We start from the raw sequence: 15,620 nt of genomic DNA on the forward strand, positions 1-15,620 counted from the left end.
TGTCGGTAGATTAAACCTGTAAGAGTTCAGTGTCGGTATTCAGAACGTGCCACATGGTTTGCTATATACAATGTCGTTAGTAAAAGGGGCAGGGAATTTGGATTTGGAGGATTCTGTTTTCCTTAGATACTGTCTGAGTTTTATCAATTTAGGGAGAGAACTGGCCAGGATTTAGGAGAGGGAAAGGGGTGAAGGAGTTTGTGGAGACCGATTTTTGCTGTGGCATCCCCAGACCCCTCCTTCCCCGTGAGGCTTTGCATCATTTTCTGTATCACCAGGGACACCACGATCATCAACCACTCGAGGAACGGCAGCTACGGCGAGAGCTCGCTGGAGGCCCACATCTGGCAGGAGGAGGAGGAGGTGGTGCAGGCCACCAGGAGGTGTCAGGACATGGAGTACACGTAAGGGACAGCTGTGTGCCTGGCCACCAGGCTCCACTCCGGCCGCTCACCTCAAGACCCTAGTGGGGCCGCCAGCCGAATGTTGGCACGCACGCCCCAGCCCCTTCCTTTTCTGGACAGCTTCAAGCTCCCCTCTCCTACCCCTTTCCTGCCCCAGAGAGAAGGGAAGGCACCCACTCAGCAGTGGGGTGGAGCCTGAGGTCTCTGGGGGCTGCTTTCATGTCAGAGGCAGGTTTTAATGTGGAGGCTCATTAATGGCAAGAATTCAGATGCACATGCTTTTTCTGGGTGTCTGTCTGCAGCCTTCTAGACGTTACCAGCTGGACAGGAGAAATGTCATATTCCAGAGTCTCAGGGCTTTTGACCCAGGATTTATATATTCCGGCCAGAAATAAAGAACTCACGTAGCTAATGCTTTCTTCCCATGGACTAAACACGACATCCAGCAGGTTCTGTGATCTGGCAGAGCTAGCCTGCCGCCCACCCCCTCCCTGCCGGGGAGCCCTGGGAACCTGAGCTTCTCACTTGGCAGATAGGAGAATAGGTCAGAAAATGGGCCCAGTGAGTTACTGTTGGAGAACAGAGAAAAGAACTCGAGTGTCGGCCTTCTGGGGAGAGCAGCAGCTTCTCCCAGAAAACCTGTAGTCTTTTTTTCCTCAGAAAATAGGTAGATTGACTCTGGTGGGCAACTCCCCGCTTGTGAGGCTTGAGTTTGTGCTCCCTGCTGCTCCTCCCGCCCCCTCTGCCAGGGTCCTACACACGTGGGTCCAGGAGGCCCTTGCTGGGGGCCCCAGTCATTCAGACTATGTCCTTGGGGTCCCAGGACGTCCCAGAGTCACCTGAGGGGCCGGAGAAGGTGCACCCTTTTAATCTACTACAGAAGATCCATCTCAGACAATATGGAGATGGTAACTGTTTGAAGACGCTTAACTCTCCCTCCCTCAGTTATAACTGAAGTCCCTGGGCAACCTGAGAGAAATGTTCAAGTTATTCTAGCCAAATGGCGTTGGATCGTGACTGTTTTGTTTTTGTTACACAGTATTAAAAATCTGCATGCCAAAATCATAGAGAAGGACGCCATGATTAAGGTCCTCCAGCAGCGATCCCGTAAAGACGCCGGGAAGACGGACTCCTCCAGCCTGCGGCCTGCTCGCTCCGTCCCGTCCATCGCTGCAGCCACCGGGACGCACTCCCGCCAGACCTCGCTCACCAGCAGCCAGCTAGCGGAGGAGAGGAAGGAGGAGAAGACCTGGAAGGGGAGCATAGGTGAGTCCTACCTAAGTCAGGCAAGCCCCGCCCATGCCCAGGTGAGACCCACCCCTCCCCAGGGAAGCCCCGCCCCTCCCTGGGTGAGCTCCACCCCCCCGGCAGGCCCCGCCTCTCAGAAAAGCCTCACCCTCAACAGACAAGCCCCACCCCTTCCCAGGTGAGCCCCACCCCTCCCCAGGCCAGGCTCTGAAAAGCAGGAGCCACACAAACATTGAGAGGCACCTCATTTGGCCAAAGGAGTTTGGACACTCTTGTGGAGGTGGAAGTGTCCTTGACTGTCTCCAAGTCTCGGCTGGCTCACCTGTGGAGTGGGGAAGGATAATCAAACATACTTTGGTGGCAGAAGCAAAGGCCACCCCGCCAGAGTCTCTGTTAACCGTGGGTTGATTCACATCATAATTATTATCATTACTGTTGAAAGTTGAGGTGACTCTTGCAATATAAAATATTCTAACGGGGAAATCCCCGAGACGTTGGGCCTCTGAACTTGGCTATCCCCCAGACCAGTGGTTAGGACTGTTCCATCTCTGCTTCTGTGTCTAGAAAAGCAGGGTGGTGTCTGGAGGTGTCTGCCCTGCTGTACCCCATGGGGTCTTGGCAAGGGCAAAATGAGATAATGGAGAGAAAGCACTTTGGAAGCAGTGCCCTCGAGCATAAGAGGTAGGTGGCGGTGGTTTTGTTGGATTGTTGTTGCACAGACAGAATGTCAAGGAGAGTTCTGCAGACGTGGTCTTGGCCATGAACAGGTTCCTGGGGTGAGGGCGGGCTGGTTGGCGGACTTGCTGAGTCTGGAGAGGAGGCGTAGAGCCGGCCACTGCGCAGGCAGCACTACCAGACGCACGTCCTCCGCTCTTGTCCCTGCTCTTTGCAGCCCCAGGGGCCTGGCCCTTCTTTGATGCATTTCCCTGGGTCAGTGTGTTTTGTTTATCTATGGAGCCAAGAGCCTGTTTTCCTCAGCACAGAACCCCAGAGGAGCCTGCTTGTTTCACACCAAAGAAGATAAGAGCTTCCAGTATGAGCCCAGAGTTGGGAGGGATCAAAGGCGCCCAGCCAGAGTCCCTGTTTGAAGTCCCCCCATGGGTTGCTTCTGCAGCCCCTGGCCTCCAAGGAAATGCACTTCAAAGAGGACGTGTGTGGACAGCAGCTGGGATCATCAAAGACCCTCGCAAGGACACTTAGCTCCCCTCCCCAGTTAGAAAGCCTAGGGGGCGGTGCTTAGACAGGCATGGTAGGGGGATTCTGACCATGTTCAGCTCAGATGGAAACCTCCCTGGCAGACATCGATTTGGAACATCCAGCCAGGCAGGCGTTTCTCTGGGGTCTGTACCCCTAGGATTTGGCTTGTCTCAACCAGGCCTGGGAGCCTGAGGACCCGGCTGCAGGAGAGTTGCTGTGCTGTCTGCACTGCTGTTCCCGTCATTATTGTAACTGGTGTCCACGTGTCACAAAAACAGACCGGGCCCTCTGAGGTCCCAGGCAGAGGCACACATGCAGTCCCCAAAGAGTTGCCGCAGTCTCTTGCCTGATGGGTTCTGGAAGGAGGTAGAGGTGGTGGTGTACACCTTCTTGGTGGTTCAGGGGCTCCCTGATGACGGGCTGGCAACTTAGTTCCACAAAAGCATCCTTGCCAGACTGTGGCATTTTGACAGGCAGAGTGATGAGGCAGAAGGAACACAGAGTGGACTTAAAGGCAGGCACAGCTGGGTTCATTTGAATCCCATTTCTGCTGCTTAGATGTGAGATACTAATTTCTCTGAGCTTCCATTTCCTTTTCCGTTAGACAGAGGATAACAACAGGATGTACCTCATATAAAATGGGACGACGTGTGTAAAGCACCTAGACAAAGACCCATGCTGCTCAAAGTGTGGTCCAGGGACCAGCAGCACCCACATCACCTGGGAGCTTGTTGCAGAAGCAGAATCTCAGGCCCCACCCACTGACTGAATCTTGATTTTAACAATGTATCTAAGCAATCTGCACATTATTATTTTGAGAAGCACTGCTGCAGAAAAACTGAATGGAGTTGCATTGCATTATGAATGGGCACCTGGAACTAACCCTGGCAAGGAGACTTTATGAACTGCCAGCTCGTTAAGATAAGTGAACAGACACTTGATTGTGCTTACCGCATTTTCTGCAGGCTAGTGTTCTGGAGTGCTGGCACTTTTCTGAGTGGGGGCTGTATTGTACAATTGGAACAGTCACTCTCCTGCCCAGCTTTGCAGGAAGACATTGAGGAAAGGGGACACCCCTGCACCTCATGCTTCCCTTTTCCCCAGCCAGCTCTCCCTCTTCTCACCCCAGCCTCTGGGCTGTTGGGAGAGGGAGGGGGAGAGGGAAAAATAGGGCTGAGTGGCCCTTCCCTGGAGCCCAGCGGCTTCCTGCTTCTTGGAGGACGTGGCTCTGTGCTGCAGGGATCTCTCTGGGGGAACAGTGTACACATCTCTATGTTGCCCTGACCAGGAAGCCTGTTTGTTTTGACCCGGGGCCCCAGGAGACCATTTGTTACCAAGAGTGGGGTGGAGTTTGGTGCTATTCAGCAGAGCAGCAGGCCAGTGGGACCTGTTGTGTCCAGGACCAGGGAAGCCTCCAGGTTTTCTTAAGCACATGACCACTCTCAAGGCTAGCCCTTTGAGAATGCAATAATGCCATTGGCAGCAACGTGGATGGACCTAGATATTATCATACAAAGTGAAGTTAAGTCGGAGAAAGACAGATGTCATAGGATATCACTTATATGTGGAATGTAAAAAAAAAAAGATACAAATGAACTTATTTACAAAACAGAAAAAGACTCACAGATACAGAAATCAAGCTTCAGGTTACCAAAAAGGGAAAGAGGAGGGTGGGATAAATTGGGAATTTGGGATAAACAGATACACACTACTATATATAAAATAAACAACAAGGCCCTACTGTACAGCACAGGGAACTATACTCAATATCTTATAATAACCTATAATGGAAAAAAATCTGAAAATGAATATATATATATAAAATATATACACACACATATATATATGACTGAATCACTTTACTGTACACCTTAAACATTGCAAATCAACTATACTTCAATACAAAAAATTTTTAAATAAATAAATAAAATTAAATAAAAAAGACTAGCCTTCCTGAGCCATATTGGGTAAAACAAGCATCATCTCTAGAAGGCCTGGCAGGAATGCCCCCGCCCTGGACACTCTGCCTCTGACGTACCTTTTCTCTGTTCTTCCATAGCACCCTGAGAATAACTACCTATCATTTGTCATGTGACATTACTATAACAAATTTACTTGACAGCTCCTCCCCTGCCCCAAATTAGGTGTTGAATTTTTTTTTAAGAATGGCATTGAAGAGGGGAGGGTATAACTCAAGTGGTAGAGCGTGTGCTTACCACGCATGAGGTCCTCTGTTCAATCCCCAGTACCTCCTCTAAAAATAATTACCTCCCCACCCCGCCAAAATAAAATCAATAATACAATAATAAAGTTTAAAAACCAATGGCATTTAAGAAGCTGTTCTTCGCCTGCAGGGTTGCTGCTGGGGAAGGAGCACCACGAGCACGCGTCCGCCCCGCTGCTGCCCACGCCCGCGGCCCCCGCCACGCCGGCCGGCAGCGCGCACGCCAAGACGGGCAGCAAGGACAGCAGCACGCAGACGGACAAGGGCGCCGAGCTCTTCTGGCCCAGCGTGGCCTCCCTGCCCACCCGGGGCCGGCTGAGCGGGACCCCTTCCAACAGCCCGGTCCTGAAACACCCCGCGGCCAAAGGGGCGGCGGAGAAACTGGGTACGAGGTCCCCGCCTCCTCTCCCACGCCTGGGGTCCCCAGCTCGCTGGCCTGAGATGGGGCGCCTATTGTTGAGCTGGGAAGGGAGAGACAGCACCAATCAACTCTTACTTTATGGGTTTTCCCATGGTTATGGTTACCCCGACCCACTTAGGCTACGCATGCTCTTAATTATTCTGGGAATAAAATGTGTGTAGAGCCTCTCAGCTTATTACCATTGAAAGGAGTGCACGACCTTCACCTGCCCTTGTAGTGTATGCTCTGTAACTAGCCCTTCCCCAGGAGGGATGAAAACCGACCTGCGGGCGGATGTCAGGGAATCTGCTCCCGCCAGCGGTTTGGGAGCTGGTACCAGGCACCAGGTCCATCAGGAGCATCAGGCGTAAAGACGTTGCCTTCAAGGTGTTCATTATCGAGGATTCGGGGTTGGGAGCACCTCCTGATTGAGCGAGTAGATTGAACTGGAAAGCAGGTGAACTGGCCCAACACTCAGGCCAGTACTGGAAAGTTGCTTTCAAATATGTACAAGAAGACAGCTCAGACAGAATTTGGGGATGATTCCAGGAGTGTCTGTGGGGAGAACAGACTTGGCTTTGGACTAGTCCTAGTCATGGGCTGAGGGTAGCCCTCTTCAGGAATTGTTTGGAGGAGGTGGGGGCTGTTGGGGGCATAAATTATTTTCTCCAAGGGAGTTCTTTATTTTCATTTTCCAAAATCGACAAGTAAACAGTGTTGTCAGTTTTGGGAGATTTAATTCGTGGAACGCCGTTTTCCCGGGAAGGCAGGGTTGTGGTGTGAACTTGAGGGTTTAGAGGAGAGGGAGCGGGTGTGAGGACTCCGCACAAAGTCCCAAAGAGTTCACCCACTCAGACCTCTCCCAGCACGCCCTGGTTCTGCTCTTCGTTTCTGAATCCCAGGGCCAGTCTTTTTGCTTTTGTCCGCCGTGGGCTGGGCTCTGGGGCCTTACCTGCGTGCTCTGGGGGTGAGGGGTGGTATGGGAAATGATTCCGTTCTAGAGAGAGCTGGGGAGGCCTGTGTTCCTCCTGGGGAACGGGCTGCTCATGTGTCCCTTCTGTTTGGCAGAGAATTCTCCCAGCCACGGGAAGTCACCCGACCACAAAGGCCGCGTCAGCAGCCTGCTCCACAAGCCCGAGTTCCCTGATGGAGAGATGATGGAAGTTCTCATCTAACACGGCGGCCCTGTTGAATTTCCCAACAGAACACTAACAAGCGAGGAACGTGGCAAAGAGAAAGAAAGAAAGACCAAGAAGGTTGTGAATGGGTAATCACAAATGATTTGAACTGAGGATTTCAGATTAGTAAGAACCCTTTTTATAAATGTTAAAAAAAAAAAACCAACAAAAAACAAAAAAACAAAAACAAGGAGACCTGCATGACTGAAGAGGAAGAGAAGGCCATGGATTTCTACTACATATGGTGAAAGAAAGAAGATGCATGTAGGTTTGGAAACAGAAGAAATAAGAAATGGAATTTTTCATTGTACAGAAAATGTATCTCTTGGGGAGGGTCTGTGTACACCCAGTCTCTGGTTATAAACAGATAAACCTGAGCTTGGATCTGCCTTGGAATACGCCCATTCTCCTTGCCTCATAGCTTGTTTTGCTTAAGAAGAACCCCCTAGAAATCTCGGAGCATCCGTCTTGACGTAATGTAGTATCATCTGTGTCCTCCGCGGGGTGTCCTGTGAATGCGTGTGGACGTGTCCATGAGGAGGGATGTCTGAGGTGACGGGGGATTGAAAAGCCCATCTTCACCTCATTACCTGCTGCTTTGGATTTTCAGGAGATCGCGGGGCCTCTCAGCTTTTCTGGATTGAGCGGTATTTCCTAAGCAGGATGGGAACTTTCTGGTCTTAGTGCTCCTCCTCCCTCCCTCCTCTGAGTTCATCATGGTCTCTGCTTCATTTTCTTTACCTTTACCCTTTTTTTTTTGTTTTCTTTTGGAATAAGCCATGGCAGAATTCTTTAGCTCTGGGGTTAGCGCAGTCGTCTGAACAGTCATCATTCCTGCTGTGTTTCCTAGCAACCCGTGGGACAAAGCCGTGTGCCAGCTTCCTGGCTGTTTCCGCCCGCTTTGAGGAGCTGGGCTGCCCCCGGTCACCTTGTTCTGACTCTGAACTAGGTCAGCTCTGACGAGGTGGAAGACCCGTGACTGCTGTGGCATCGTGCTTTCAGCTCACGGCGCTGACTTTTCTCTCCCATCTGCTCTTGGGTGGAGTTTGGGATCTCCACCTCATTGCTCTGTGGAGGTAGGACATTTAGGACTGCCCTCCAGGAAGAACACTTGATTGGTGGCATCCGGGATCTTCCCTGGCGCCTTGTCCCCCTTTCTGCTGTTTGTGGTTCTCGGGCATGTCCACGCCTCTGCCGGCCGTTTGCACCCCTCCGGGCGCAGTCGGTGAGCACGCAGACCCTGACGCTCAGTGTGTTGTGTCAGCACATCAGTCATCAGCTCTGCCCCGCCGGGAACTCGCTTTGGGTCTACACAATGTGATCGGGTTTTCCAAGGTTTGGTTTGGGACAACTTGTCCAAAGTAAGATGGAAACACCAGGTCAAAGGGCCAGGAGGGAGTGAGGTCATGGGCCTCATCCATGTGCTGTGAGGTTTCCCATCTGACGCCTCAGACGTCGGCTTTCTTTACAAGTCTAGAAGGTGCTGGGCCAGGAGAGAGGAGAAGCTAGTCAGGCCGTCAGATGCTCCTGCGGGGTCCTCATAGTTTTCTCCCCCCAGGGCAGCTGGATCTATGTTTTTCCAGGTCCCTTCGCTCATGCTTACTTAAGGGAAGAAAAAAAGACTGGGGTCTGAGGCTTTATCAAGTCCCACCTAAATGAAGTCCTGGAGACATCACTTAGGACATTTCGCTTGGGGAGCTCATTTTAGGATTGGCCACCCCACACGTGGACCTTGTCCCCTAGAAGTGGGTGAGAGCCAGAGCCCCAGCCCAGGTTCCTGTGCACCTCATTGGCGGCTTGGGTGCGAGGCTCGCTCGCCCCCCTTGGTCCTCCGAGTTGCCAGACGTGTTCACTGTCAGCGCGCAGATGCAGACGTCACCATGTTTCAGTTGTCAATCTTTTTTTCTTCTAAACTGTTGAGACTCCTCTGGAAGGAAAGGGACCTATAGCTTTGAAATGTCTTCTCTGGTGGCAGATTGCCTCGCCAGGGCCCCGACAAGCTTCACCTGCATAGCTTTCCTGAAGTCTTGCTGGCATTTAGGAGACATGCAGATACGGAGCTCCCACGGTGCGTTCTGGATGGTGTACGATATATTATCTCATTGGGTTTTCAGAAAATGATACCAGCTCAGTTTTTTAGTGCCAACTGTATGCAAGCACTGGGGTAAGTACGTTTCAGTGAGTCATCCAACCATGGCGGGGGGAGGGGGCGGTGGTGGCAACTTGATCAGCCTTATTTCCCAGAGGAGGAAAATGGGTCTCAGGGAGGTTAAGTTCCTTCCCCAGGACAGGCTGGGGTCCCAACTGAGAGTCTGGGGAGAGGAGCTGTGCCTTTGTCACTGGCTGGACTGCCTCTGACTTGATGCTAACATGTTTGGGTGCTACATCTTGGCCCACTCTGCCCCCTGTATTTGGTATACACACACACACACACACACACACACACACACACACACACACACACACACACACACACTGCACCCCCTCTCAGGAGCTAAGAAATGACTAAAGCCCAGAACTGCTAGAACTCCCCTTAAACACAAGTATAGATGGAGGTCTTTGTGTTTGGTTAGAAGCAGGGCCACAAAATCTATTTTAAAAGCATTTGCACGTGGCCCAGAGACCAGGCTCAGCCACCTGTGTCCTCGGGATTCTGAGAGCTGATGGTATGAGAAATTCCCCCTATGGCAACCTTCTGAGTCCCAGAGACTGATGCGAACTTGGATGTCAGGTGCGGCTGGATCCGGGAGGCGGTGGAGAATAAATTGATTTGAACGTGTTCCAGGCAGGGAGCTCACACTTAGGCTTCCCAGAGCTGAGCGAAGAGGTGTGTTTTCTAGAACAGAGTCCCACTGCATGTCTTGCACTGGTGCTGGGGTGAAGGTGGGCTTTGGGGTGCCCCCAATGACCTCACTCCTCCTAAGCCAGACGGCTAGACTGTCTACTACAGTCTAGCCGTGGTACACAGGAGCCAAAGAGTGTTCTTACAACACAGATTGTCCAGTGCACAGATGGCTTCTTCTCAACCCCAAGCTTGAGGCAGCCATGGTGTATGCGTTATAAACGTTGGTTTTCTTTTATTTTTTCTTACTCATTAATCAGTGTGTTTAAAATGTCTTCCTCAACGCGAGGATTGTTTAATGGGTTCAACAATCTGATGTGTGGCTCCGTGAGAGATGGGCAGAGTAATTAAGAAGTTACCAGGAGCTGATCATCTGGGAGCATGGAGAGGTCAGCGTTGCAGTAAATGGATTTCTTCTGGAACTAATAAGCAATTGTTCCCCTATTCCTTCTGAGTAGTGCCCCCTTTTCTCGTTTGGTGATTTAACGGTATATAAAGACATGTGTATACGTCCGTGCATACATACGAGGTGTAGCTGAAAGGTTGTGTGTCGTTCCTTCTCTTAATACCCAGAAGAGCCAGCGGTTTCATCTCGCCCCACCTTCCTTAAAAGGTGGCCCTTTGGGAGACTCTGCTGATTATTACTACAGTGCTGCCCGCATAGAAACATTTTGCAAGCGCCTCTATTAGAGTGGATTTGGGCCCTGGCACATTCCTTTGGTTATCCTTTGAGATGAGAAATCATCATCCTTTGAGGATGGATATAAGTTTGGAAATAATCCCCAGTCATTCACTCAGTTGGATAAATAAAGATGGGCGATTAAGGTAAATCACATTCTTTTAGCTTTTTTATTTCTTTTTGAAAAAAAAAATCCTTAAGATATTCCTGGAAATCAGTCTTTGGACTCCTAGCGACCGCTTCAAAGAAGGACAGTCATCATCAGTACATGTAACTTCTGGTGGATTCGTTTCTAAAGATCCGTCCTCTCGCCATGCCTTGTACGTGTTCACATCTCCGCACACGCACAGATGTATAAACCCCAGTAGGTATCCTGTAAAACTGTGTTATACTTAAGTGCATGTTATTGTCATGTTATGCTAAGATTGAGGTGTTTCTTTGTCATGAAACTTTACTTCTTCACCGAATTAAAATCTTGTTTTCAATTTACTCAAGTACCTAGACAGCATTTTCTTGTTATCAGCTGCTGAAGTTCTGGTGCCCAGTGCTGTGTTTCCATGTGGTTTTCCTAGGATGCTGTTCACATAGACACCTGTAAGTATTTATTACAAAACAGAAGGGAAGCAAATTGATCCAGGGTGATTTTTCTTTGAATTAAGATGTTTTCCCCTTTTGCGGAGGGAGAGGGGAGCCTCCTTCTCAGTGCGGCGTGTACAGAACTTGTGAAATTCTGTGAGCAAGGCAGACTGTGTGCCCACCTCGGCCACAAACTCTGATGGCCTGAGCGTCACCGCACTTGCCGCCTGCCTGTGCTTGGTGGCCGTGCGCTGTGTTCCCTCCAGTGGCCTCTGGTGTAACCTTTCGGAATCTTCACGTGCTGGTCTGTATCGCAATCGGGGGTCAGAGCTGCACAGCTGGATGGGTCTGTGTACAGAGCGGGGCAGTCCAAGAACACGGCATGTCGCCCCCAGCAAATATTGATCCTGTCGGTCAGCCAAAGATTTTCCTGATTCTTTGCTGCTTAAACTTGTGCCTTACTATTGTATATAATAAATGGATAAAACGGCTCTTTCCCTCACGCTTGCTCTTTTCTTTCCCCAGGAGCTTATACACCAGGTGCTCAATAAATGCTGGTTGGATTTCATTTCGTTTTACCGCTGAGGGCAGCCTCACTTGCTGTTTTGCTTCCAGAAGCATCTGGCGCCCCCGCACCCCTCCAGCCCCGTGGGCCTCACACCAACACACACTCCTAATTCTGAGGAGGAAGGACGTCATCCAGGCCACTGGAGCTGGCATCCACCCACCCCCTGCCCCTCCAGGCAGATAAGGAAAGAGGACACACTGGGATGTGGGCCCGGGAGACGGTGGTGACTTGATCACATCTAAGTGTCCCCTTTGGGCATTCCTGGGTTCAGGGCCTGCCCATGACCACGGTCACTCAGGAATTAACCCAAGAGTGTGGGCAGGAGTCAGACGCGTCTCTGTGCCCTGCGATGGACGTGGCAGATACCACTGCTTTGTACGTGTCTTGGGTTCCAGGAAAAGGCAGGGGCTTTAGTAGAAAGGAGTCACATGGTAAACTGGTGACATTCAGGTGGGAGCCCCGGTGGCTGAAGCATGTGAACAGAATAAATCCTGTGAGAGCCCCCAAGTGAAGGGCCCTCCCGAGGAGACAGTGGCCTGGGAGCATTGTTGGGGAGCACGAGGTGCCCTCTGTTTATCTGCTGGTCCTGCCGCCTCTCTGAGCGGAAGCCCCTCTCGCCCACTCCGCTCTGCACAGGAAAAGCTTCCTGAATGTGAGTGTGGGAAGAGAGAGGGCTGGCGCGGTTTGCACACACGACCAACCTGTCCTCGCAGCCACCTAGTCATCCCCATTTAAAGACAAGGAAACTGAGGCTCAAACAACCTTGTACAAGTAACATGGGAAACATGACTGAGCAGGATTCGAACTCAGATCGACCTGCCGAGGAGCCTATGCACTGGCGATGAAAGATGGGTAGGAGCTGGGAGCTTGCATTCTTCCCTGTCCTGACTTCTACCCAAAGGAATTCTCCACCGGGACCCTCAGGTCCCTGCATGCATGTGGATGTGACTCGGAAACATAAAGGGACATCTGGGTGGCTCCCCAGTCTGCACCTCTGGGACAGCTCTGGGAAGATAGCTGCAGGACCCAGGTGCCTTAGGGCTCAGATGAGGACCCGTCCCAGCCGGCCTCCTCCCCTGCCATCTCCTCGCCCTGACCCCGCGCCTGCCGCTCTGCGAGCTGCCCCCCAGCTCTGGTCTTACTCGGGCTTCTGTCCTGCATCCTGGGCGGGGGCCTCCTGCCTCTTAGATTGCCTTGCTCGTCGTAGTCAGGAGTCAGCTCCCAAGTGAGAAATAAATCAGGAGCTCGGAAATTCTTTTCTTAAAATATACAAAGTTCACAGTGATGAAATAAAAGGAGCTTTGTGTCTTTTAAGAATTTTGCCATTTCACTGTTTCTCTTTCCCTTTTATCAAGCATGGCCATGTCTCTGACACGCTTCCTTTAGCTGCCCCGCTCCTGGCAGGCGGACCTCCTCTCTTGGTGAGTCTGTCTCCCTCTAAAGTCTCCCTTTATGGAGCCCAGATGGAGACCCTTCCTGTCTGGCATGGATTTCTATCCAAGGGTGTCTCTTCCCAAGTTCCTGCTGTGAATGCAGAGAATACAGGGCTCACAGACTACATCACTGGGTAATCTGGGTAAAATAATGTAACTCTTAGTTCTGTTGTTGGAAACAAAATGCGTATCTTTACATCCTGATTGGTTTCGCCCCTCTGATTGTTGGAGGGAAGGAGGACCTTACATTTATTGAGTTGGCTCTGGAATATTACTTCACCTGGACAACCCCAGACGTAGCATCATCACCCCTGAGCTTCAGATGAGGAAACAGGCTCATGAGAAGTGGGAAGAGGTTGAGGGAAGGGATAAGTTAGGAATTCAGGATTAGCAGATACAAATTACTAACATATAAAATAGATAAGCAACAAGTCCTACTGGACAGCACAGGGAACTACATTCAATATCTTGTAATAACCTATAACGATAAAGAATATATATATGTATAACTGAATCACTATGCTGTGCACCAGAAACTAACACAACATTGGAAATCAACTAAACTTCGATTTAAAAAATTAAAGAAAAAAAAGAAGCGCAGTGAACGCTGGGCTGTCCATCCAGCCCAGGCCTGCTCACTCAAGACCCCGCCCTTCTCTCTTGCACTGTATCGTGGCCTTTCACTTTATTTGGTTTTATTCTTAATGTTTGGTTTGCTGTTTTTTTGTTTTTCATAGTTCTGGAGAGAATTGGAGGCAAATGACTAACTGAAAAACCATTTTTGAGGCTCTTTTTGGGAATATATTTCCAGCAGAAAGCTTGTGTGGGTGGACAGGCTGGATCCAAGCCTCTGGTCCCTTTGTAAGAGGATTTAACCTAGAGGAGCTGATTGTGTGTTGACACAGAACACCTCGGGGACAGCACCGGAAAGGAGGGACCTAAGGCAGATGCGGTCACAGAGCTGGCCTCTGGGCGGGGGCCCCACTCCTTTTCTTCCTGAGGCCCATCCCAAGCCCACAGAACTCGTGGTGCAGAGATGCTGAGGGTAAGCCATTGTTTTTCAGTCGAATGAAGCCCTGGATGGTCCCTGGCGGACATCTCGGTGTGTGTTTCCCAGTCCAGACCTGGTACCTTCCCTTTTGCCTTCACCGCTCCGCCTGCTGCCCCATCCTCTCCATCACCTCTGCTGGGAACCCAGGTCATCTTGGCCTCCTCCCTCCCCTGCCTTGTTCCTGGCTGCTCACTCCACCCCACCCACCATGCTGTTTCCATACCTTCAGCCTCTCCCTCCTACAGCCTGAGCTCAAGACCTCCCCTCCCACTTGGACAACCACAGCAGCCTCCTGCCTCCACACCGTCCTGCTCCACCCTAGACGCGGAAACCAGAGAGACAGCAACAACCGACATTTCTGTATCATCCTTTCGCACCCCATGGCCCTGTGAGCCTCTCCTACCTTAGGACGCTGAATTCTTACGATCGCTCTGAGGCCGGCGCACCACCCCCTGGAGAGGAACAGCAAAGTCCTCCGTTCCCAGTGGCCCTCAGGGTGACTTTCAAACTGCCGATAAGGCGTTCATGCTCACAGTCCCGCCTCTGCCCTCAAGTTGCTCTAGAACCACCTCTGGGCCCCAAATCTGCTCTGTGCGTTTCCATTCCAGCCCTTGGCTCGGAGTTCCCTCCTTTCTGTCTGTCCAAGTCCTACCTGTTCTTTAAGGTGGAGCGCCCATGTCTCTTCCCTCAGGGAGGTGATCCAGACCACTGGGGTCAAAATGCATCGCGTCCTTCCATGATTAGCTGAGCCACCTCCACCAAATGTGTCAACTCTGAAGACTTAACAGAAGAGTTGGAATAGCGTGTCTGCACACCCGACAGCCCTGAGCATTGTGGCATCTCCCTCGTCCCCGGCACCTTCATTTTGCAGAGTTCTATCAGAACTGAACAAACATTTAGCTTTAGGAACAGCCTGTAAACAGAGGCCAAGTTCATGATTCACTTAGCAGGTTACTACTGAAAATGAATTATGTGCCCAGTACATCTCAGATCCTGGAGGGGAAGCCAGAGGGTACAGACAGCTCTGGCAATTCCTGCCTTGAAGGAAGGGGAGTGGAGACTGAGATGGACTGACCTCCTACTGCGGGCCAGGCATTTCACAACCATCACTGCAGTGGGTCCTCAGGGCAGCAAGTATGGAGAGATTCAGAGACCTTAAGTAAATGACGCAATTATTTATCCAAGTAAGTGGTGAGATGGCATTTAAACCTAGGCTTGGGTGCCTAAAAGTCAAAAATTTCCCACTATATCATGCAGTCTCCTAGTTTAAGTCTAATTGAGGTCACAAGTGCAGGAAACAACTTGTTCCTTGCTCATCTTTTTTTAAAAAACACCTTTATTGTGGTATATTTATATACAGTAAATAGTTTTTTTCAGGTATACACTATGATAAAGCTTCACCACAGCTGAGGTGGTCAACCTCTCCATCATTTATTTGCAAAAGCATTCTAGTTTTTAATTTTTAAAAAATTTTTTATAAGTAAAGTATTTTTGTAAAAATTTTTTGGAGGGGGAGGTAATTAGGTTTATTTATTTATTTATTTAGTTAGTTAGTTTTTAATGGAGGTACTGTGGATTGAACCCAGGACCTCATGCATGCTAAGCATGCACTCTACCTCTGAGCTATATCCTCCCCCTAAAGGATTTTTATTCATGTATTTTCACAAATCAGTAGAAACACTTCTTAAGGACTTATGATGAGTAAGATACTGTGAGAATTATTTCCATGTTACATTCAGATCAGGACGCGAAGGCTTAGAAGTTCTCCAAATTCATTATTACAAAATGATGTTTGTACTTGTCACTCATCTTTGTTGGGG

At 50.3% G+C, this 15,620-nt stretch overlaps 1 protein-coding gene across 4 annotated transcripts in view; it reads left to right on the forward strand.

Annotated features, from left to right (window-relative positions):
- AMOTL1 (angiomotin like 1) overlaps positions 1 to 11,239 on the forward strand; it is a 126,624-nt gene extending 115,385 nt beyond the window's left edge. For all 4 annotated transcript variants that reach the window (XM_064492831.1, XM_064492829.1, XM_064492830.1 and 1 more), the window contains 4 exons: positions 279 to 404; positions 1,444 to 1,670; positions 5,204 to 5,458; positions 6,542 to 11,239. In XM_064492831.1, the coding sequence (XP_064348901.1) occupies positions 279 to 404; positions 1,444 to 1,670; positions 5,204 to 5,458; positions 6,542 to 6,648 (715 nt within the window). In that variant the 3' untranslated portion in view covers positions 6,649 to 11,239. The remainder of the gene's footprint in view (positions 1 to 278; positions 405 to 1,443; positions 1,671 to 5,203; positions 5,459 to 6,541) is intronic.
- The last annotated feature ends 4,381 nt before the right edge of the window (positions 11,240 to 15,620 follow it).

This window comes from Camelus dromedarius, chromosome 12 (genome assembly GCF_036321535.1).
Source record: "Camelus dromedarius isolate mCamDro1 chromosome 12, mCamDro1.pat, whole genome shotgun sequence".
Taxonomy (NCBI): Eukaryota; Metazoa; Chordata; class Mammalia; order Artiodactyla; family Camelidae; genus Camelus; species Camelus dromedarius.